Here is a 23,190-nt window from a genome sequence, read left to right as displayed (position 1 = left end):
ACATCCTGGCACCGTTTAAAACAAATAAAGCATTCCTCTGCTCTGTTCTGCGTCAATCATACTGCAGGCTTTGCCAAATTAATTTCAAGACTTTATTGCTCCAAAAATTCAATGAAGAAAATCTATTGAAATAATTAAAAAAAAAAAGGGACATTAGAGCTTTTTTTATTATTATTATCGAGAATGAGAGCACAACCTTCAATTATAATCCCAGCTCAGTGTTTATCAGCATGAATAAATAAAAGTAAAAAATAAATAGGCTATTAAATACAGTATAAAACAGGCACAAAAGGAAGGAGTTTGCTTTTTGGATGAAGGAACTCTCAAAATGTTTGGAAAGGCAGCAAAAAGGTAGAAGACTTTGCTTTGGAAAGTGATGGGAAATTAGAAAAATAATCAGTTTGGGTATATGGTAAATAGTGAAATCATACAAAATGTACAAAATCTAATTGCAACCAGTAAACCAGAGTAATAACATCAACAACAAAAATCCCTTTTCCAAAGATGGGTCTATCAGCTACAATAGAATCGTGGATACATTTGAAAATACAGTAAAAATTCAAGTAAAGGAAGATGTACATCAGTAACACAATGATTTGCAGTCATCAATTAAGAGCACTGGGGAAACTGTCCACTACACATCCCACTACACTGGAGAGCGGCTTCATTAAAAACAGACGAAGCAAACTCTAATGTTCCACAAACAGGCACTTCAAAATGTCTTTGAATGTCTGGAACGAGCTGGCACTTAATTGTCAGAGCATATAGTTTAATCCCGTCGACATGTCACACAGAAATAAGAATGGATATTTGTATAGTTTCTACAAATCTAAATGAGACGTTGAAATTGCAAACCAAACAATTACTAAGTATGAAATCGTCTCAACCACAAGTCCTCATCATTAAATCTTTTTTGTTTCCCGGAGCATTAGTATTTTTTTAGCAAACTTTATCCTCTCCCTCGTCATTACTGGCACGCTACAAACTGTAGGATTTCTTTCTAATTGAATTTCATTCACACATGTTCTCACTTCGATACCATTTCTTTCTTTTTTGGGGGGGATTTTGTGTGTGTTATCGCAAGTGCTACATTATAAATTGTATTCCCAATGTTTCTGGTAATCTGTACACAAAGAGTACCTCATATATATCCTCTATTTTTTTCATATTACATCACTTATGTTTATAGCTTAATTTCAGCACAAAGCCAGCTGAAGGCGAGTAACAACAGCAGGTCCATCTGTGTTTATAAACCTAAGCAGCACCATCTCTTTAACTTTGGGCCAGCTCAAGCTCATTTCAGCCCTCTGTTTGCTCCATTCTCATTGGTCTGACAGGAAATGGACCAAAGTGCCAATTAAAAAGGGAGACGCCGTGACATCAGCACCAACCACAACCTGAGCCAGGGCAGGGCTCCACTGCTCACACACCATCACACTTATTGTGCTTCCCTTGTTTGTTTGATACTGGATGCAACAAGCTCAGGGTGCAATTTAAGCCGTTCCCAGAACTGGCTGTTGATTTTTATGAAGCAGGAATGCGAAAATGAAGGGGAAAAAATAAATGCATGAGCAATGAATTGTACTGTACAGAAGACATGGATAATAAAAATAGATATCTAAATATACAGAGTCTACTTGATACATCCATTGTTGTATATTTGCTCAATTCCCGTGTGGATAAGATGAAGAAATCAAAAATGTACAGTATGTCAGTCTGATTCAGTCGGCCTCGAAGGATGGCACAGTTCTCTTGGTCCTGCCGATCCAAGGCCGCGCCTGCAGTGTCGCTCCAGCTCAGCTTAGAGTTCAAAGGGCTGCCTGCTTCAGTGCCCAAATTTAATTCCCTTTGTTGTCAGGATCACACTGCAAAGACGCTCAGGGTGCTGGTCTGGTCCTTTAAACCCAAGATGCTGTAGGCAATTCTTTTCAAATGGCCAGGCAGCCTCACCCCGATGTTCTTGATATCCCTGTGTAAGAAAGAGACGTGACAGAATATAAGAGGAGCTGCACATGGATTTAAACTTTGGACTTGTTCCAACACTTTTTAAGCAGATCCCTCCCGCCTATCATGCCTGGTCGTAATCACAGACTCATCCAATGTGCTGAAATGCCATCCTGAACCAGTACAGCAAAGGTGGGGGTGTGCTCCAAGTTAGTAATCTGCGGAGGTTTCAATTTATCTACGACATTAAAGGATAATAACTGGGGGTTTCGCCCTTCACGAGCATATGATGCAAACCTGCAAAAGCTCAGAAACTCAGCAGCAGCAAAGTCAAAGCCTTAATTACAGCCCTAATTACTTAACGAGGATTCTCCCTGTTGACCATGAATCACTCGTCTGGCAAGCAGAGGGTGGGTCGTAAAGAACTGCTGGTTTTCCAAGAGTGCTACCAGATGCCCGGAGATGGAAACATGGGGCCATGAAATCACACCATTCTGTATGACAAATACTTCAAAAAGGGGTTGTCGTCTGCTTTACAGTCTACCCCATCTTCCCAAATCACGTCCAATACAAACTCAGATACGTATACCATGGCAGAGGAGGGGGGTCATGCGGTTAGGAAAAGGTCTGGCCCTCATTATTGCCCCTAAACAACCTTATAATATGTGCCTCACTAGGCTTTTTTTTCTCCAAAAGGTTGAGTCCATTTCATTAAATTGCCCCCTTAGCGCTCCAACACATCTGAGAATATCAAATTGCCTTTAACTACCCTGTGATAAGTTCAGGGGGTACATTCTGAGCGCACCTCTTCAATCTTTCTAGAAGTACAGATGTGCCGGCTATGGGGCTTCAAATCTCATCCATCTAGTTCAGTTCCTTAATCCCATCTGGCTGCCCCTGCTCCACAGGCTATTCTCTCCTATTCCCCCTTTAATGTTGAAGGAGCCACAAAAGCCCTTTGCCCTAAACAGGCAAAATATGGTGGTTTTCGGGGTTCCAGCAAAAGTGCTGCCCAGGGCAGCTAGTGTGTTTGTGGGGGTGAAGGGAGGGATGAGAGAAAGAATGAAGAGAGGAAAGAAGAATAAGGACTGCAGCGACCACAAGCCACCGGCTCACCACAAATGAGCCCACTCCTTCTCCTTCCCTCCATTACTTTTTCCATCCAAACCATTTCTCAAGTTGTAACTGAGGTTGGAGATTATATTGTGCACAAACTATTTTGCTGGCTGTTAAAAGGCAACATTTTTAGGAAAATAAATACATAAACTACTCGAGGAAGTCCATAACATCTTTGTGGAACATGTTGGTTATAATTCATGCCATAATTTGACAACAAAATGTTCCTCTTCTTTGCCAAAAACATAGTTAACAAGTAAATAAAATAAATACATCAAAAGCTATTATTATGTGATGTGCCCAAATCTGAAACCATGTCCCACTTACTCATTCTTCATCTGCAGGACCTGGTCCATGGTGACGACCCCAGCGCAGGTGAAGTTCTCACTGTACTGACTCATCTTGATGGACTCCAGCCACTCAGACACCGACCTGAAGGGGGAACCGTCCGAACCGCTGGTGCTTGGCAGGCGGATGGATATGCTGCAAGCAAAGAAAGGAGATCCAAACGATAATAATCAACAGGCTTACCCACAACAAAGGCGGCTGACTGACTGCAATTACTGTGCAGGAAACCAGTTGGTGATAAAAACCAGTTGGAGCAGTCTAGAGCAGATTAAGATACGAGCATGACAGCCTTTTGTCCTTTCTCACAGTTTCTGGCTTTAATGGTCCTTCACAAAAGGGAGAATATGCATTCATGCACATAATTACATTACAAAGCTTTAGTCATTCCTTGCCAGGAGTGTACACGTTTCTTTCATTAGCCTGGCAGGTAAGGTGTCAGTATGTACTTTTAATGGTTTAAGTAGAACATCTTAAAGCTATTCCCTTTCTTCCCCAAACTACCCTAAAATACCCAGCCCATTTCAAATGGGAAGTAAATGGGGAGCTGCTGTTTTGAAATGTTTTGAAGCAGGGCCAAGTAAAGTCTCAACATAATCAAGGATCAAGTCAGGGGAGACAAGACTGGGGTGTGGAAGAGATGATACCAGATTGCTAAAATGTCTCAAATGTTGTTTATTTTTGGCTTTTAGTTTGAGTTTTTCCTTGTGCGGTGCGAGGGTCTAAGGACAGAGGGTGTGTACAAATGTGTAATTTGTGATATTGAGCAATGTAAATAAATTTGATTAGATTTGTTCCGCTTCTTAGAGGAGATCACATGACCATTGGTGCTTATTACCAGGGTTTTATGCCACATAAAGATAGATACCAGAACCAACCAGGAGGGAAACTGAAAGAGCACAAAATAACTTAGCAGAAGTGAGACTAGAAATTGAATTTATATAAGAAGTATTGAAAAAGATGTTTCCAAGAACTGGGGACTGATGGTGGCTGCTACTGAAGTCGGCATGCAAGTCTTACCGTGGGTCAAAGTCTGCAATGGTTTTCAGGGAGTCTGGGCTCCTCAGCAGTTTGTCCAGCAGGTTTACGATATCTCCAAAGCGCGGCCTCTTGGAGCGATCCTGGAGCCAGCACTGCAGCATGAGCTGGTAAACAGCTGAGGGACAGTCCATCGGCGCCGGCAGCCTAAAAGCTTCGTTGATAGCCTTCATCACCTGCAAGAAGTTTTTCAGGTAACTAATTAGATCTTCTCTCGCAGGTGGGTTTCTTCAAATCTGTGTTTACATTTCTCAAAACATCTTTTGACATAAGAATTTGGCTCCAACAGCAAGAAACCCTCAAAGAAAAGTGTGATCTATGAACTTGCTGTAAACACTAAAACGTACCTCATGGTTACTCATGTCCCAGTAAGGCCTCTCACCAAAGGCCATGACCTCCCACATGACGATGCCGAAACTCCACACATCACTAGCTGAGGTGAACTTCCTGTATGCTATTGCCTCTGGAGCCGTCCAGCGAATGGGGATCTTACCTCCCTGTTCAGGAAAAACAGCTTTAGATTAGAGACAGAAGAAGAAAAACAAGGACTAAAGAATACTAAGATTGCCACCCTTAGACACCATGCTGCACCTTGCAACGACATGTCAGAGGCAAATCCTTTTGATTTTAGCTAACAGGAAGTCCCATATCTACTTACACTTGTGGTGTACGTCCCCTCAGGATCATCCTCCAGCACCCTTGACAGGCCGAAGTCTGACACTTTACACTCCAGGGTGTTGTTGACAAGGATGTTACGGGCAGCTAGGTCGCGGTGGACGTAGCTCATGTCAGAGAGGTATTTCATGCCTGCAGCGATGCCGCGCAGCATGCCCACCAGTTGGAAGGAAGGAAACTCGCCATCGTGGTCCTGATGGGAGGAAACAACCACAGATTAAATTTAGTTTTGTGACCAAAACAAAAAGAACCAGGCATGATAGTACAGTAATTGGTATCATGGCCTAGAAACAGATCTAGATATAGATCCACTTTTCAAGTTAGCAAATATTGTGTATCGTCACTTTAGCAATAGTAAAAATGGTATGTGGTAGACTTACCCTGAGATACCTGTCCAGTGCTCCGTTCTCCATGTACTCGGTCACGATCATGGCATGTTTGACTGCAAACACAAAAAATAACAAATCATGTCCCCGAACTGGCACAGAAACGGGTGAAAATATTGAGAAAAAGGTTTTAAAAAAATGTTACAAAACTCACAGAAATCCTTACATTTGGTGACCACCCCCTCTAAGCGAATGATGTTCTGGTGGGAGAACTGGCCCATGATGGAGGCCTCGCTCAGGAAGTCTTGCCTCTGCTTCTCTGTATAACCCGGCTTCAGCGTCTTGATCGCCACTGCCACCTCTTTCCTCCCTGGCACCTTCAGGATGCCACGGTACACCTCACCAAACTCCCCTGCAGGACAACAAACATCAATGGGACGATTGATTTATAAAAGTAAATATCAGGTGAATGTGCATTTGATACATCTTCTCAGGTTTCTAGCTGCGGGGGTTTGCTTTGCAACAGAGGAAAAACAAGGAAGTCTCTGCGGCTGTTTTGCCTGAGGCGCTCTCACAGAGGTGTGTTCTGGCTGGGTGTTGAGAGAGCCTATGTTGTATAATTGGTGGATGGCCTGTGGTGTGGAAGCATGGGAATCAGCTGTCACATGAGGAAAAAGGGGGGGCCATGGTCGTGGGAACTGGGGAGGGGGTGTCTGTTGAAAAAAGGACTGTTGGTTCAAAGGGTAAAGGTGGTCACACTTGAATAAACGTATCAGGAATGAAAGATCTGGGTAGGGCCCGGGAAGGTGCTCTGATATCCTTCCAAAATACTGTGTCTGCAACACTTTCTTTGTGTAATTGTTCATGACAACTTGAGCCAAATCACACAGCCAAGAGTTGCCTCACAACAAATTGTCTCAACTTGTTATGTGAGAACTCAGATAGATGTTAATCTCACTAAAGTAACCACTGTCAGTCAGCCTGCTAAGCTGTGGAAAATGGACAATATAAACAGCGAATTTAAGGATTGGAAAAATCTTTCAACATCCCCGAGTTAAGCCCCCACAGCAGATTGTCTCAGCAGGGTTGTCACTCACCAGCGCCAATGACTTTCTGTTTGCTTATGTGGCTGGGGTGGATTTCAGTGGCAAACTTCAGGACGGCAATGTTGGGGTCCTCGTATGTATGTGGATCCACGTAGGTCTTCAGAGGCTTCAATTGCTCTGTGAGAAAAAAAGCAAGAAATCGTTAATTGTTTGTTAATTCATTTAATAAATTGAATAAAGTGAGATAAAGTGATGCGTTTTTTTTGTCTACCTGAGCTGGAGAAGTAGGTGTCCTCTGGTCCTTGCCTGGAGTGAGAGTTTCTTTTCCTGAATAAAAAGATAAATCTGCTCATTAATATCCCTCTTTCAAAGAACAAATGTACATTTGCCTGCTTTAATATCAATAGTACATAGCAACCTTTGTAGACATTTTTCAAGATGTTCTAAGGCTTTCAAAAGTATCCTGACGCGTCCATTTAAAAAGAGGCGGCCCTTTGATAAAGGCTGGCTATAGACTGTGTTTGCCAAGCCGATTTCAAGAATGAAAGACAGACAAGCAGGCGGGAGGGAGGGAGGGAGGTGGACAGACGGGCTACAGTCCGCCACAGCACAAGCTAGGTCACCTTTACAAAGTGCATGTGGTCTGGTACAGAAAGAACCAAGCGCCTCTTATCACCAACAATGTACCACCCCGGACTAATTTCCTTTCAAAGGCCCCAACACTCACTAGAACATAACCATTGAGCAATGACAAGGCACATTCAATGCAAATTCTTCCCCAGTGAGTGCTGGGACACAGATCCAGATTAAGAGAAAGAGAAAGTTGGCTAAAGGAAGAGAGAAAGAGAGAGGTGAGGAGAGAGTGAAAGCAAAGGCCATTTGGAGGCCCCACAAAGGAAAGGCAGAAGAATGAGAGAGGAAGCCAGTGAAGAAGGGCGCATTCTGTCTGATTAACAGGACAGAAAGAGGAGGGGAGCGATTACTGACCGTCTGCGTAGGAACAGGACCACGACGACAATGAACAACATGGCTGCTCCTCCGATCGCTGCGGCGAAGATGACTGCTGTGTTGCTTTGAGCAAGGTGTCCTGGAAAAGGTAAGTAAAGAAAAACATAGATGAATATCAGAGATCCCATTCTTGAACAAAGCTTGTGAAACTTTTTCCCATGGTGGTTCTCCTCTGTACCTTCAGGGGAGGTCTCAAATTGTTCCTCAATGCTGGAGCCTCCAGGGCTGCCATCGCTGCTGAGGGCCTGCACTCTGAACAGGTAGGCCGTGCCCGCGGCCAGATCGCTGATCTGCACAAAATTCTTCTCCAGTATGAGCACGATGTAGGTAGTCACATCCAGGTTATCATCCTGACAGACGGAGATCGGGAGAAATTCAGTAAAAGAAGCATTGTAAATGTTAAAAATAGAGGCCACAGATTCAATTTTAGCATTTATGTTAGAGGGATAAATGTAGACATTTATGGTGGCAAGTGCTCTCTCCTGTAACATAACATGTATGTTTAACTCTTGATGATGATCATATCAGGAGCTCTGGTCTTCAAATGATAACTGCCTCTGTGTCATTTAGTGGTAAATGTAGAACACTCCCTTCAACACATAGCAGGAGAATAAAAAAGTGACTCACCTTCTTGCGATAGGTAAGTTCATAGCGGATGGGCCGGGGTTGGACCCGAGGTCGGGGTGTTACATCCCAGGAAAGGGACAAGCTGGTGGAGGTCCTCTCAACCAGTCGCATCGTGGTAATCTTGGGCGGGTCTGAGGACAGAGAGTAGAGAATACTTCAGTATCTTTGGAATTTAAAAACCCCATAAGATACCAGAAATACAGCTACACTCTCTACTGATAATCTGAGAGCTCACTAGCGAAGACGGCGCCACAACAGTGTAATTTTTAAAAGGTTTAGTATAGGATGTTGAGGATGGATGAATGGATGTGAGGAAGAGGATGAACATGGGGGAGGAAATTGTCTCTTAAGGCTGATCTGGGATGCATGTGTGATGAGTGTGTGATCATTTCATCTCACTCCTGCAGCAAAATTGTACTTGCAGAGCCGTCACTGCCTCACAGATAGCATCACTTCACTGCCTCATATCAGCAACACTCACCTGTGTAGTGCAGCGATGTAGTAAGCGCACTGGTGGATGGCGGTCTACGAGACCGCGGCGTTGCCTGACTTGCGAACAGCGACACGCCGCTATGTGCCTCCACGGTGAAGGTGTAGTTGAGGTGAGCGTCCAACTCGCTCACTGAAACCTTGGTGTGGGTCAGTCCCGTGCTGGCCGGCTCGTAGCGAATTTTCTCTCCGCATACTTGGCACACGATACCCTCGCAGCGCTGGCATTCAATGCTGTAGGTGATGTCGGTCCGACCTCCGGTGTCTTCAGGCGGGCTCCAGGAGAGGAGGAGTTTTCCTGCAGAGAGCTGGGTGGTGGTGGCAACGAGGTCTCGTGGGGCAGAGGGGAGGCCTGATCAACACAGAAAGGGGAAGGATGTAGGACGTTAAATAGAAGCAGGGAAGAAGGAAAACGGGAACATTTGTGGGATTCTGACATGACGGTAACATTAGAATATTTTAAAAAGTGTGCCGTCACACGTGGAAAGGACATTTACTTGGAAGCACATTGGAAGCTAATATTTCTAAATGTTTTTATTAAAAGCTTGTCATTAGAGATCAAGGGGACTCGTTACCTGAGCAGGGTCCAGTAGGAGGGTCCATTGGAGACCGGTAGAAGCCATCCATGCAGGGACAAAACAAAGCCCCGGAGTCCAGCCTCTGGGTGTTGGCAGGACACTTCTCACACTTATCACTGGATGCTGCGACTTTGAAGAAGCCAGGCTGACATTCTGCATACAGAATTATTTTTTTTGCATGAGCAGGTGAACAATGACAGTGAGTTATATTAGAGTGCATAGCCAGTTCCTCCAGATCATTCAAGTGTCTTTGTAAGATCAGTAATGCTGTTAACTTTTCACCTTGCAACACAACAAGGTTGAGTGGACACGTTATTGTGTCATGGCTAAAAGTTGGATTTAGACAGAGATATGGGAGGCAAAACAGAGTCAAGGCTCTGCACAGTGTTGACTCTACTCATTAAAACTGTCCATTCCAGCTAAGACGCAGCTCACATGAACCCAACCCTGAAACAAAAACGCAGACTCCCTGCTTAGCAGGCACTCCTACTCTTTACTGTTAAAACCACCAACCCCCCTCGGATGCTGCTTTCTTACCATCTCTCATACAACAAATACAACCAGTCATCCCACATTCCAGGACAACAAGTCAGTCTTCAATGCTGTAAAATGAAGGCAATGAAAATCAAGAAATCTCCAAGAAAAAGAAGTGAAGCAGCCCAAAGCGGAGCATCCTTTTGCACTCAACAGTCCATTATATTTTTTTCCTTTCAGAGACCCACATGCAAACTTTTGAAACTGCATCGCCCAGATTAGATGACATCTAATTTCACACGTCCAACTCGGAAGACAGAAATCCAGGTAGAGGATCCAGCTGTGCGTAGCGGTGGTGAAATATGAACTTAATACGGTGTGAAATTTTTCAAGAGAGCGCGCCATAAAGGAGAGTGAAAATGAGACGGCCCCCCTTTAACTCTGCAAGAGCATTCCAACGGCTGCTGCTCATGTCCTCGCACCATCACACACACACACAAACACACACACACACACACACACACACACGTCTGCACTAAATACACATACATGTATGCAAAGCACACCCGTGGACACATGGGTAAATCTGACATCAGAAGAGGGATTATGTCCACTGCCAGTCACCTGTTCATGTCCCTCTGCCAAGTCAATTCAGCTACACACACACACACACACACACACACACACACACTCTAACACATCGCGTATATACATACACACACATTTCCTTCCTTTCTTCCAAGTAGTTTGCCTAGAGCATTTAAATGCCATTTGCATTGTCAACATCTCATGACAGATGTCATGAGATGTTGACAATGCAAATGAGAGCCAAGATGTAGGCCAAAGGACAACAGGAGAAGAAAGATGCAAGAGAGAAAAGAAAGAAAGTATGGCATGAGAGAGAAAGTAGAAAGAAGACGAGAAATTAAGCATGTGTGGGAGATTGAATTTAATGCCAGTGACAGGCAAAGTTTCGATGTCAGATTCCAACAGAGGCGAATTGAGAAGCAGAACCAAGGACAAAGTCAATATCAGATTCACTCAGAGATACTGTCGCGGCCTATGGCTGATGTTCTCTGCGGTTAACTTGAATGAATTTCATATGGAATCAACAAGTGACCACACAGAAGAAGGAAAGCACAAGGCTCCCTCTCCATTTAAGTCATATCAAGGGGATTAATTCGATTGACCATGAGTGTCTCTTCGACTCCATTCAGTTTATTATAGCATTGCGGTTCACCGCGTTGCGGCGGAGCTGCTGTGAAGGTGTATATTAACTGAAGAGCACGATAACAATGGTTGAAAGAAACATACTCAGCATGAGAAGAATTTGTAAGTGTGTCCAATAGGCTCGCATGTTACTCAATCCTCCCCTCAAGACAGCATTTCTCTGTCTTGGCCAGCTGTTTCACTAGCAGCCACTGCTACTCATTAACGCAAACGAGGCAGAGGTTGGGCGAGGCAGCAGAGAGGTGGTATGAAGGAACAGAAGGTTCAAGAAAGAAAGAGAGGAATACTGTATCCTGCTGAGGACTGAAGAAAAGAGGAGAGAAAGAAAAGAGACAGGCCAGGGCAAACTCTTCCATTGAGAAGGGGTAACAGCTGCTGCCCCAAACCCCAATTCATACCCCTACCTCTCCTCCTCGTAATCCTCAAATTCCTTCCTCCCCTCCTTTCTCTCCTCCCAGTCCTCACTAAAAAGGCTCCCAGCTAACCCATTAACATTGCTATTCACCACTGACCAGCAGGCAAGGAGAATGCCATGCCATTCAAGCGCTGAAAGAAGACGCACGCACGCACGCAAGCAAGCACGCACGCACGCACTCACTGCAGATGGGAATAGTCGAAATGCCACATGGCAACTGAATAGAAGAGGACTAGCCTCTTTTTGGCGCTACAGTGCAGGCATCGTGGTCAGGTCTGCGGGAGATGATGGCCTTATACTGTGAGCCGCCTCTATAATCAAGATGCATTCCAGTGCACACCACCCAACAGGAGGCCTGCAGCAGAGCAGCTTCACTGCAGCTTCAGTATCGGCTCAGTTCTCCATAATGAAGGTGAATGAGTTTGTGTTTCTTTAATATAAATGAGTCACAAAGTGAGTAAATGAAACTAGATGACGCTCTGCTGAGGCATTTAACAAGAGGATTCCTCGACAAAAGAGCAAAGTCCGGTGAGAGGAAACTTCTTCGGTTCCACAGAGAAGGTGGAGGGGGGGGTCGCTTTGAATTGTTGCTGGACACAACAGGAAGCAGGAAGTGTGAGGCTGATGCAGCCTTCCTTCCTAGAGCAGCCAATCAAAGCATGGAAACACAGGGAAGTGTGACCAAATGAAGAACCAGCACTGAAACTACCAGTGTCCTGAGACAGAATAATAACCGAAAAGGAAGCAGAAATGTGTTGACCCGACATGAACGCGGGTACTAAACTCAAGGCGGGGGGGCTCCCTGGATGAACGCTTTCCCTCTCATAAACAAAAGTCTCTCAGCCTCATCTGACTTGAAACATCTGACAAACTTAGACCGGTCATTTCTTCCCTCCCTACTGCTACAGAGCAAGGAACTGTTTGTCATTTGAGAGGCCCCATGCGCCTTGAGTGGCTCTGTGTTTGTTTATTGAGAGTGAGTGCAGGGGCCTGTTACATTCTGGGAGCCCGAGTGGCTCTTGAGTGGGAGCCCCCTAAGGGCCCCCCTCCCAGGCAGAAGTTAAGATGGATGAGATGGCGACAGTGATGAATGCATGGTCAGATAGATGGATGAATGGGTAACATGGTGGTTTGACAACAGAATCGCCCTCAGGACTGGAGGAGTAAGTGGTCGGGGGGCCCCCATAATCGAGTCCGGCGCTGGGCCTTTAAAAGGCAGAAAGGTCATGTCTGCCTAAGGGTAGTTGTGATTCAAACTGCGCATGGCTTACAGGGAGTCAGTGGCCAAGTAAAACAAACACATGTTCGCAGTGAGGAGGAGGAGGAGGAGGAGGGAGCAGCAGCAGCCGGGGCTTGCCTCATGAAGACGGAGGTTAAATTCAAAAGTACAAACAAATGGAAAAAATAATCCATCAGAAATAAATGCAATGTCTAGATCTTTTTGTTAGGGCAACTCCCCAAATATATCTGGAAGCAAGTATATCCTTGCTTTGTCTGTTCCCTCATCTACTTCACCCTACCCCCATTCCTGAGTTGGTCAAACCCGTAATTGCAATATGTCATGTCATTTTGTTTGTATGCAGGGTGACAACATGTCATTAGCATTTTGGGGGAGTCGGGTAGTGGTGGAACAATGGAGGTCTGTGATGGGGGAGGTGAGCCGGTAACATGAGCCAGGGGTCACTGAGGTAGAGGTGGGGAGGGGGGAGCGGGGGGCAGTAAAGGTGTAGGGGCTGATGGAAGTGTGTGCGTGTGGGAGGGGAGGGAGACATTAGTCAAAAGGATTAGCTGACCAATGGAGCAGCTGTAAGGGCATTACATCTGTTTTATAATTGCACTCAGGCTTTCATCTGGGGTTGTTAACAAACACAATAAATTCCCTGATCCCCTTTCTCCTCTCACTCCCTCTGTCCACTCAGGCTTGCCAACAGGAGGGGGGATACAGGGAGTGAAAAGTGGAGTCAATGAGGCACAAACCATACTCAACATGGTCTAAAGTAAAGTAGATACTTTAAAGAAACCAATCCTGGCTGACCCAGGCGGCTTACAGAGGCCTCATTTGGACCGCAGTCATGGTCATTTGGCCACGTTTATCCATGTTGCTGGTTAAGTCCAGACATCCAGGTGGCAAACACGACACCATTTTACTACAGCACGCCGAGCCAACAGGTCACACACTGGATGCCGACAACCGTCTGCTTCCTGGTTATAGGGGAAGGGGCAAAAATGGGACCAAATGCACTAATAAACAAAATGACTTATCAGGCAAGGACAACAAAATAGAAAGTGGCTGAGCGAGGCCGCTCAGCGCGGAGCAACAATGAAAAGCCCTGAGCCAACGGGTCGGGGAGTCACCGAGGGATTAGGTGACCTCCGGTTTCCGCTGCGGGCTCGTCCTGTTAGCGGTGAAGGGTGGGTGGGTGGCTGGTGTGTGGTGCTGGGGGGGAATGACTGACGGACATGGGGGAAGGAAAGTGCTGACCTCACACACCAGCAGTACAATACAATGTGCTTCACATTTCTCTGGGCTCCCCCATCACAGCACACACATGCATACACACCAGGCTCAGGAATGTCACCAAGAGGAAATATGTCCCAACTTCCCCGCTGCAACCAGCACACACACTAAAGAGCCAACACTTATTTTACAGTTACAAACTAAATAAGGAGACTGAACTTACACACTTTTAATTGGTTGATATTGATATTTAAGAATCCAACACCAGGTGTTGGACCAGGTCCACGGACCCTTTTTGATGAATCGTTTTGGTTTTCCAGTCTGCAAACTCCAGTCTCATCAACACTGTTAGCGGCTAGCTGAACAACTTTAAACATCTAGCAAGCTAGAGACCCATATATTTTTTAAAGGCCAAACCAGAGATTAAAGAAGATATTGGACTTTATTAAAGTAGCCAAAAATAGATTAATAAATAAATCAAGCTTTAAACTAATTTTGTGCTAAGACTAAAAATGTCGGCAATCATATTTTTATATGCTAGCAAGAAAACCATCCGTTGTTGGCGTTAACATCTCGGTCTTCACTATTAATTATGCAGTCACTGCGTAATTCATCTAAATAGGTAACATATCTGATTGAATATTTGATACTGAGCATGTTCTAGGTCTGACACCTCAAAGGCTCAACCGCCACACTAATCACACTTAAACCACAGCAGTACGGTTTGCTCTAATCCACATTAAAGAGTCACAGGGGCCACTAGATCTCCTTTTTGCTACATTTCCTGTCATCTTGTTTCTTAGTAATTGCCAGGATTCTGTTCACTCCAAACGTGGCCCAACAAGACGGTGCATGACACCACTTAAAAGGGCCTTCAGGGTCCCCCCCATTATCTAACCAACTCCCTGAAGTTCAGCCCACTAGGCAGACGTTACCTTGGCACGAGATCTGAAGAATCCACAAATTCAAAGTAATCACGGTGGCTTTCCAGAGCCGAGGAAGAAAAAGAGTTTATATCCAACCCATGCGTCTAAATAAGCAATGTTGTCCGATGAGTTGGTGATTTACAACTTTTATTTTATTTCTGAGGCTACAGGGATAAAGAGCCAAGAGAATTCAGTAGAGCAGAAAATGTCAATGTGGGCATCATCCTGCAGCATGGCAAGTTTTTATTATGCAAAATCCACCGTTAGCCAGATAAATCAAATCCCCGAGACCCTTAGGTGTGCCGTGTTCACATCTCTTTGTATACTCCCCATCAGATAAGCTGAAATTGCACAAGACTTTGGTCTTAAAAAGGTTTGGGGTTATTATGATGAACTGGTTGGCCCCAGGTACGTGCAGATTTAAAGACTATTATCCCTGAAACACTTGATTTCTAGCTTTCTGTAGGATGTACTTCCAAGTGAACAATCAGCGTTCCAAAGCCTAAACTCCATCATAAAGTTCACAAACAAAAACAAAAGCTGACAGCTAAAGTTTACATTTCACCTCCACTTGATGTTTATGCCTTAACCACTATGTGAACAGGGCCAGTTGTTTTTTTCTCTCTCTCCCTCTCCCTCTCCACTAAAAACTCTCCGCTTGGCAGCATTGTTCAAATTTAGCCTCTATTTATCTTTACGAGTCAGTTGTGGAGAAATGTATTTACCAGTGAGATCTGTACACAGTCTAAATAGTCCCATCAGGGCCGTGTGAAACGGGATGTTTAAACTCTATTGGTGTCATATTCACGACCCGCACAGCAGCCAACAACAACAGTTGCTCTGCGATTTCACGGACAACAAGAACACAACACATGAAGGAAAAACATTTAGTCAGTTTGTTGTACTTGGGACAGATTGTGCAACAGTGTACGTCTGAGGGAATTGCATTAAGAACTGTAAAATTGTGACGGGAATTGTGTGTTGAGATAGGAAACTATCAAATAAATACAAGAAGAGAGGCGGAAAATTGGGGCTAAAATAGAAAGGCTCTTTAGGGACAGGCAGGATGTGGGGAGAGAGGTAGAGGACGGCAATAGAGATGGCACAAAGGCAGAAAAGCATGCAGAACCAGTAGTTACTTAAAAAGCACAAACACACCCAAGTCAATTACTACCCATACAAATCACTCACCACAGCGCGCAGTCACACAACTGCAACTTAGTCACCAACTGTTTGTTACGTCAGCTGAGGATGAGTTTGGAGACACGGACGACAAAAGGAGGGGGGTTGAGAGAAAATGGTTTACTGGAACCTCTTTGGCGAGAGGAATAAATACTTTACTGGAACTCAGTGGACAGTTGTTCCACGAGAGATGCCATGTTTCACCAAGACACCAAAAGTGCGCTCAGCAGTACAAATATATCACATTATGTCTCTCTTTTTATATACGGCCTTGTGGAAACTATGATGCAGGATTAAGCCTCATTTGTCGAGGCTTTAGAGCGGCAGATGAGGTGTGGACTTGGACGCTTAAAACACAATCCCGAGGACCAGCCAGGGCAGCCCATGCTCCTTTGTGGGGTGACACACGGTATGCACTTCTATTGTGCCAGGGAGGATTATGGGTAAGGAAGGGGGTGATAGGCAACGAAAGAAAACTGTGCCAGTGTCAACAGTGACTCACAAGTGGAAACCCACAGCGCTGCTGTCAATTTAAAAGAAAACCACTTAATTGCAGAAAAGTCAAGACTTTTTTTTCCAGAATTAAAAACAAGAATGTTTATTTTCTCACCAAGTAGACTGAACGCACGCCACACTGATCTAAAGCAGGTGCGAAATTAAATAAATTATCCACACACTGAAAACGGCTTCTACCATTTTATCTGTTTGTTATTTACAGAATACTTTTTTTGTACATTTAGAAATTATTTATTTCTGTTTTAAACTGACAAAACTAATTTCAGTTACATTTACTTAAGTACTGTGCTTAAGTTAAGTTTGATGTACTTGTGCTAATATAGTCATTATTCAGATTAAGGTTGCATACAAAATAGATAAATGTATTAGTATGATGCATTGGTTTAAATTAAATTACAAAATCATCTCATCAACAAGCTCCAGAATTAAAATGCTGCTTATATATTAATTCATCATTAATAATAATAATCCAGTAATACAATGTAAATTACAATGCTCTTATAGGTGCTATTGTGCATAATGAGCACTTTTACTTGGCATTTTAAATATAATTATTGATAACAAGTCTGTCATCACTTGGACTTTTACTAGTAATGAGCGTTTTTACATTTTACTAGAGTAAAAGTTTTGAATACTTCTTTTTATTAGAATTAAGAAATACAAAATTGTGCTACATAGGCTGGTACAGAAGGAAGAGAGGATAGAGAAGAATAAAAGCAAATACACAAAAAGAGTACAAAAAAGAAAGTAATTCCTTTGAGAGAAAACACAAAGGCCGTCTTCATCAGCCTTAGAAATAGATATAAATCTTGAGAGTATCTTCCAATGTTCATTACTTCTGACTGACATGATCTACAACCAGTTCATAAAAGCCTTTACATGTTCTGCTCTAAACACTGAGGTAGGTTTCTGCAGCCCAGGAAGTGATGTGTTTTATCTTTAGAGTTTGTTTGTCCTGAAGACGGACTCTGTAGTTATATCATGAGCAATGACGGCCACCAAGAGAAGAAAACCTACGGAAACCTCAGTTGGTGTTTAAGGGAAGAAAAGACCCTGGAAACGCAGTTTGACAGACGAAAGATTTCCCGAGCCAAAAACACCACAGCGGTAAGCGCTGATGAGGAGACGGAGACAAAAACCAGATAAAGTCACAGATTGCTACTTTAACAGGTCCCACGGGGCTGAGGAGTCATAAAACTGAGTGAACACATCACTGAACATGGAAACTTTCAACCTAAGTAAGAAAAAACACCACAATTGAAGTTTTGTGGTTTCTCTCTGGACAGCACGCAGTACAGGAAATAAGTTGGGAGAATGATTGACTGTGTGTCTGAATGAGATTCCACTTAAAGCCCTTCGAACCATTCATCTTGGCCCCGCACTGCAGCCCTGTGATTCATTTCCACCTTCATCTACAACTGCCCTCATGCGTCTCCGACCTCTCATTTGACTTCATTTGGTCGTTTTTGGGGGGGGTTTTCTTTGTTTAGTCATTTTTATGTGAGGCCTTGACCCAGAGCTGCTCTTCCCCCCTTGGGAATTCCACAGGTCTGGTGTAATGTTGGGAGGCTCCTCCTCAGCAAACTCACCAGGAATGTACCAACCAAAGGAGGAGAGGAGGTGAAGGTGGGCTCCTCCGGCCTCACGGGGGAAACACAGTGCTTCATTGTTCTCCTACCTTTGCATTCCATTCCTCACCTCTTTCTGTTTTAAAATCACACCCCTACGCTAAACACAACCTCTCTGTCGCTTTTGTATGACTTTTCTTTCACTCCTTCCTGCCTCAACTCCTCCGCCTCCTCCCTAATCATCTTACCTGGCACTTTCCCGCAACTAAAAATGATGCACTGACAGAAAACTTCATCACTTTTATGGCTCTATTGCTTTTGGAAGGGAAACTAAGTGGGAAAGCAAATCCATTATAAGCAGACTGCATGTGGATTTACAATTCCAGTCCAAGGTGTGTGTTCCAGAGTGGGATTAAGGTGTGTGTGTTTCAAGTCATGTATGTATGTATGTATGTATGTATGTATGTATGTATGTATGTATGTATGTATGTATGTATGTATGTATGTATGTATGTATGTATGTGTGTGTGTGTGTGTGTGTGTGTGTGTGTGTGTGTGTGTGTGTGTGTGTGTGTGTGTGTGTGTGTGTGTGTGTGTGTGTGTGTGTGTGTGTGTGTGTAACAAGAAAAAGTGGAGGAGGAAGAGTACTCGCGGCTGATGGGAGTCTTTAGGTGTTCTATCATAGAGCAGATCTCAACAGGCCCTTGCATGCCAAGCCTGCGTTGTATGTTTACAGACACTGCTGGAGTCACACAATACACCCCAAAGCTAAGGCTCAGTAAACTCGTGACAACAGAGAGGGGAAGAGGGGGCGATGGATGCGCACTGAGAGGAGAGCCTCTCTGTTTTCTGTGATGCTTGAGATGAACAAAGTCAATGAGGCTCAGAAGCTTCATCCTGCATCCGCCCCCCCCCCCCTCCTCCAACTCCAACCCTCCAGCCTTGAAGATGCTAATCCATCACAGTACAGTAGCCTTCTGGCTGCTTTGATCACTTTCCGTCACCCTGACAGCCCTCACCACAACAATAAAAGCCTACTTTGCAGGAGACACAGATACAACGCCACAGCTACAAAGTCAAAGGACAGAGTTATGGTTGGATAATGTAACACACCCATATCAAGATAAGAGAACAGATGATAATGAGAGCCGGAAATCACCTGACGCAACAGGCTGTAAGATGTGAACTACGAGAAGTGTTGAGAAAGGTGAAATGTTTGAGCATGACTTCAACATTCATTAAACGTGTGGTTACAAAGACCAAAATAAAAATCTAGAAAAAGAACATTTGTTCATAATGTCGTGTGCTACAAAATGAGAAATTTCTTCCATTTGAGTTTTAAAACCTGAAGGTGCAACACAGATTGAAGGCTGTTCTCACTGCTCAATTTGAATTTTCATTCATGCGTTTAATTTTATAGCACAGGATTGGTCAGGGATGATGCCGTGACATGTACAAGTAGGCCTAGGCATTCCTTCTATTGCTGAGGATCCATGTTAGCCAGGGGGAGAATTCCACTGAACAATGATAATAACACCTATGATAAATATCTGCAGTCTGCCATACAGGCTGGTTTTACAACCCATGGCAATTAAAACAAAAATATATGGTGACTAATGCAAAATGTTCGTTTTAGAAACATTCCCTCATGGGAACTGCATCCTGGCTTTACACAAAGACCCAGTGAAGTGCCTGAGGGTAGGGAGACCTTTACAAATACCAAAGATTCAACAGCACGCCCTTACCTTGACATGCATCATTGACGTCTTCATAGCCTGGTTTGCACTGGCACTGTCCAACTGGTACCACCCACTCCCCATCCACAGTGCAGTAGATGCGAGGCAACTCCTCGCTCACGGCGTTTTCCACGCACACGCCGCTCACTTCCCTCAGCGCCTGGTTCTCGCCTCCGGCCACGGTTTCGGGGAACGACGCGAGGCTTTTCACTGTAGCTGGACAAATTTTGTAATAGACCCTGGTGGAGAGAAGCGCGACGCAGGCACCAATGTCTTGAAAAGCCAAGTAGAAGCCTTTGCGAGACAGGTTCTCCACCACTCGCGTCTCAGTGTTGATGCGCATTTCATTTTTGCCCGTGATCTCGTCAGGCGCTATGGTGGCCACTTTCTTAAACTGGCCCTTGCGGAAGGTGGTGCCCACGTCTGCGTCCGACTCCGATGTGAAGAGGTTGAAGGTTTCCTTGCAGGTCAGCGAGGTGGCATCGAAAGAGTTGCAATCGCGTACGATGAACTGGAGTTCGACGAAAACCCGCGAAGCCGATGGACGCCGCTGGATGAAGGTGGTGCGCAGCCAGTTGTCCTGCTCACGTTCCCCAACATTGCAGACGGAGTAGGTGTAGAACTGAGAGCCGTTCAGGGTCCTCTGGGTGACCTCCCACTGAAACATAACCACACAAACCAACTAGGTTAGAGGTACCAACACAGACCCCTTGGAGCCCCCCAAGTATACTGGGCCGAACCAAGGTTAAAGAGAAGCAAAAAAATAAGGGTACCATAGCAGTGTAATCTGAACCGGGGAACAAAAACAGTCTGTGTGTAGGGGAACCCATGGCTCTACATGTTGCTAATTACGCCCCCATTTTAACTATCCTTCACAGCCAAAACACATTTCTTCAACATGATAGCTTCCCTTTATGAACCCTTACAACATAACAATACAGGAAGCCTCAAGGACTTTATGCAGAAAGCATATCTGGCATTGCAAAGATACCAAATGATATCCCATTCAGTCCTTTACATGCTGTAGCTACTATTGGCAACTTCCCAAAACAGTGTTGCAGCTTGCATACTAAATGCTGCCACAAATATATTTTGAAAAAAGTGACAGCATGTTTTAACGTAACCTTGGCTCTCAAGGAACGTGTGGTTTGCTCTCTGCATGTAGCCACTATGCTATTAATTAAAGGAATGTGCTTTGTTGGCTGAGTGTGTGGCTCCAGTATAAATGTTCAGCAGCAGAGTAAACACCTCTATTAAACAGCTGGTGAACTTTTTTTTTTTGTTTAATTAGGGGCCTTTAAAACTTGAAATAATAATGATCATAAGTGATGGTAGCTACATGAGAAAATCTGCACAATCTGAAATGTTTCCAAAAAGAAAATACAACATGCTTATTAGCACAAAAAGTGAAACTCAAAGTGATTACTTTAAGCAGTGAAACCTCTCTTAGAAGTTGGGTGAGCCACTGTGAGCTGCACGTTTGCACATGCCTTTGAGTCATCAGCACTTGAAATGAGGCTATTTACATTGAATTTGCATGAGCCTGACTGGTCAATTACTTTGAAACCGCAATATGGAAGAAGGCACACATGCCTCCTCTATGCTGGCAAAGAGATAACCGCAGCATTTGGGTGTAATAATGTAGCAATTATCCAGACGCATCTCTAAACGTAGACATTTTACTCTGGTTTGAGGAAAAGGTAGCTCTGACGGATGGCTACATCTACCCTCCCCCTCTAAAAAGAGGTACCACATGCTGCAAACTTTAAAACTTAATTGCTCTCTAACATACAATTCTGGAGCTGAAGTCTTGAAACCACAAGAAGCCACAAGTATTCCCAGTTCAACTAGAGCTAGCAGCTATTTTGTCTGCCTAAGCTTTGGTGCAGCCCAGACATGCTGTGCTCTGCAGGCAGCTCCTGATAGGGTCTTACAACTCCGACTCATATCCATACCCAAGCAACCATTAGGCTGTAACTGCCAGATTTTATAGCAACCTGACATGTATACACACGAGGCCTTACGATCGGCTAACCACACAAGTCAAATGGTCAAAAAAAAAGTTTTTCACTGGAGGCTCTCAGTGCGGCTGGGCCCTTCCTGTGCATATTCTCCATGCAGATTTATCCTAAGGCAAATTCCAAGTGGGAACGTGGGAGCTGGAGGAGAAGTCAGAGAGATACTCACCCCAGGCTTGTCTCCCTGATCTAAGGGCAATGTCAACCAGCCCAGTTCACCTCCTGTTGCCCTCATATCCAAAAGCACCTCTGTGGAGACATGAGAACACAGTCAGTATACATGAGATTAAACCTTTAAACTCATCAGAAAAGACTAATTTTGACTCCTATTGACTTTTATTTCTTTTTGAAAACACATGACAGTGACTTTAAATGTCCTGCTTAATAACCCTAAAGCTGACAGGATGTAAATACAAATCTAATTTAACAAAACTAACACCTTCTTTGGTTTTAAAATCAAGCTTATACAAAACTCTGGCTTTTTACTTCACAAGAACTAGAAATGAACTTTCATATACTTTGAGATTCTGAAAGTCAAACTAATGGGTGTAAAATGAAAACTGCATACACCATTTACAAAGTATTACAAAAGTACTAAAAGTATTACAACGTAATCTAAAATATTCTAAAACGTATTGCTCGTTCTGTCTAGATTTCACCTGCTGGTGTTAAAAGGTTTAGAGCAGCGCACATGCAGGCTACACTCTCAACTAAGTATTAGTGATTAAATATGCAACTTCAGCGAGAAACATTTTTATGGAATTTAAGGTATTTTCATCAAATACGACTTTGAGTGACTATAAGACTGTCACAAGATTATGAACGTGTGTTTCCTGGTTTTAAAGTTTCTTAAAGGAGTTTCCCCGCATGGCAAGCGAGTCTCACTTCAATAAACTTTTTTTATCAACTTTTGGGAAATTATTAAAAAAAGACACTCACCTTCTTTAGTCTGTAAAGTAATTAGTATACCATTAATGAGTACATATGAAAATAATAAAAGTCTGACTCCGGCAAAGAAATCCATTTGGCAAACTTTTGCTTCCTCTCCGTTCCTGGGCTTGGCTGGGACTCTGAGGTGCGCGAGCGCTACTCTCTGCAGCTCATTCACAAACGGGCCAGCAGCAAGTCAGACTCCGCCTGCTGGAATGTGTGTGTGTGTGTGTGTGTGTGTGTGTGTGTGTGTGTGTGCGTGTGTGTGTGTGTGTGCGCGCGCGCGTGTGTGTGTGTGTGTGTGTGTGTGTGTGTGTGTGTGTGTTCAGGGGCGGGGGTGGAGGAGGAGATAGTGGCGCATGAGAAACTTTTGCAACTTTCAGGGACTGTCGGAAATTTCTTAATTTAACGCATATTGATAACGCAAAAGTTTAAATTCCAGGTAGAGCCTGATACTTGACATTTAATATATATATATATATATATATATATATATATATATATATATATATATATATATATATATATATATATATCAACAAACG

The 23,190-nt window shown here is 43.9% G+C and overlaps 1 protein-coding gene across 2 annotated transcripts; it reads right to left on the bottom strand.

Annotated features, from left to right (window-relative positions):
* Positions 1 to 149: 149 nt before the first annotated feature.
* Positions 150 to 22,824, bottom strand: epha2b (eph receptor A2 b). Of its 2 annotated transcripts, none has more exons than XM_029435396.1 (17): positions 22,655 to 22,824; positions 21,885 to 21,964; positions 19,707 to 20,355; positions 9,190 to 9,345; positions 8,607 to 8,966; positions 8,126 to 8,256; positions 7,677 to 7,848; positions 7,478 to 7,577; positions 6,762 to 6,817; positions 6,542 to 6,667; positions 5,659 to 5,856; positions 5,499 to 5,560; positions 5,102 to 5,311; positions 4,791 to 4,940; positions 4,426 to 4,619; positions 3,388 to 3,543; positions 150 to 1,969 (listed from the first exon to the last, which is right to left on the bottom strand). In XM_029435396.1, exons 1-17 carry the CDS (start codon positions 22,737 to 22,739, stop codon positions 1,861 to 1,863), a joined length of 2,994 nt encoding a protein of 997 aa, XP_029291256.1. In that variant the 5' UTR covers positions 22,740 to 22,824; the 3' UTR covers positions 150 to 1,860. The 2 variants fall into 2 exon arrangements, with proteins under 2 accessions (XP_029291256.1, XP_029291257.1); XM_029435397.1 differs by having other exon boundaries at positions 5,671 to 5,856.
* Between the last annotated feature and the right edge of the window lie 366 nt (positions 22,825 to 23,190).

This window comes from Cottoperca gobio, chromosome 7 (assembly GCF_900634415.1).
Source record: "Cottoperca gobio chromosome 7, fCotGob3.1, whole genome shotgun sequence".
In the NCBI taxonomy this organism is placed as follows: Eukaryota; Metazoa; Chordata; class Actinopteri; order Perciformes; family Bovichtidae; genus Cottoperca; species Cottoperca gobio.
This window is presented reverse-complemented; position numbering and strand designations above follow the sequence as displayed.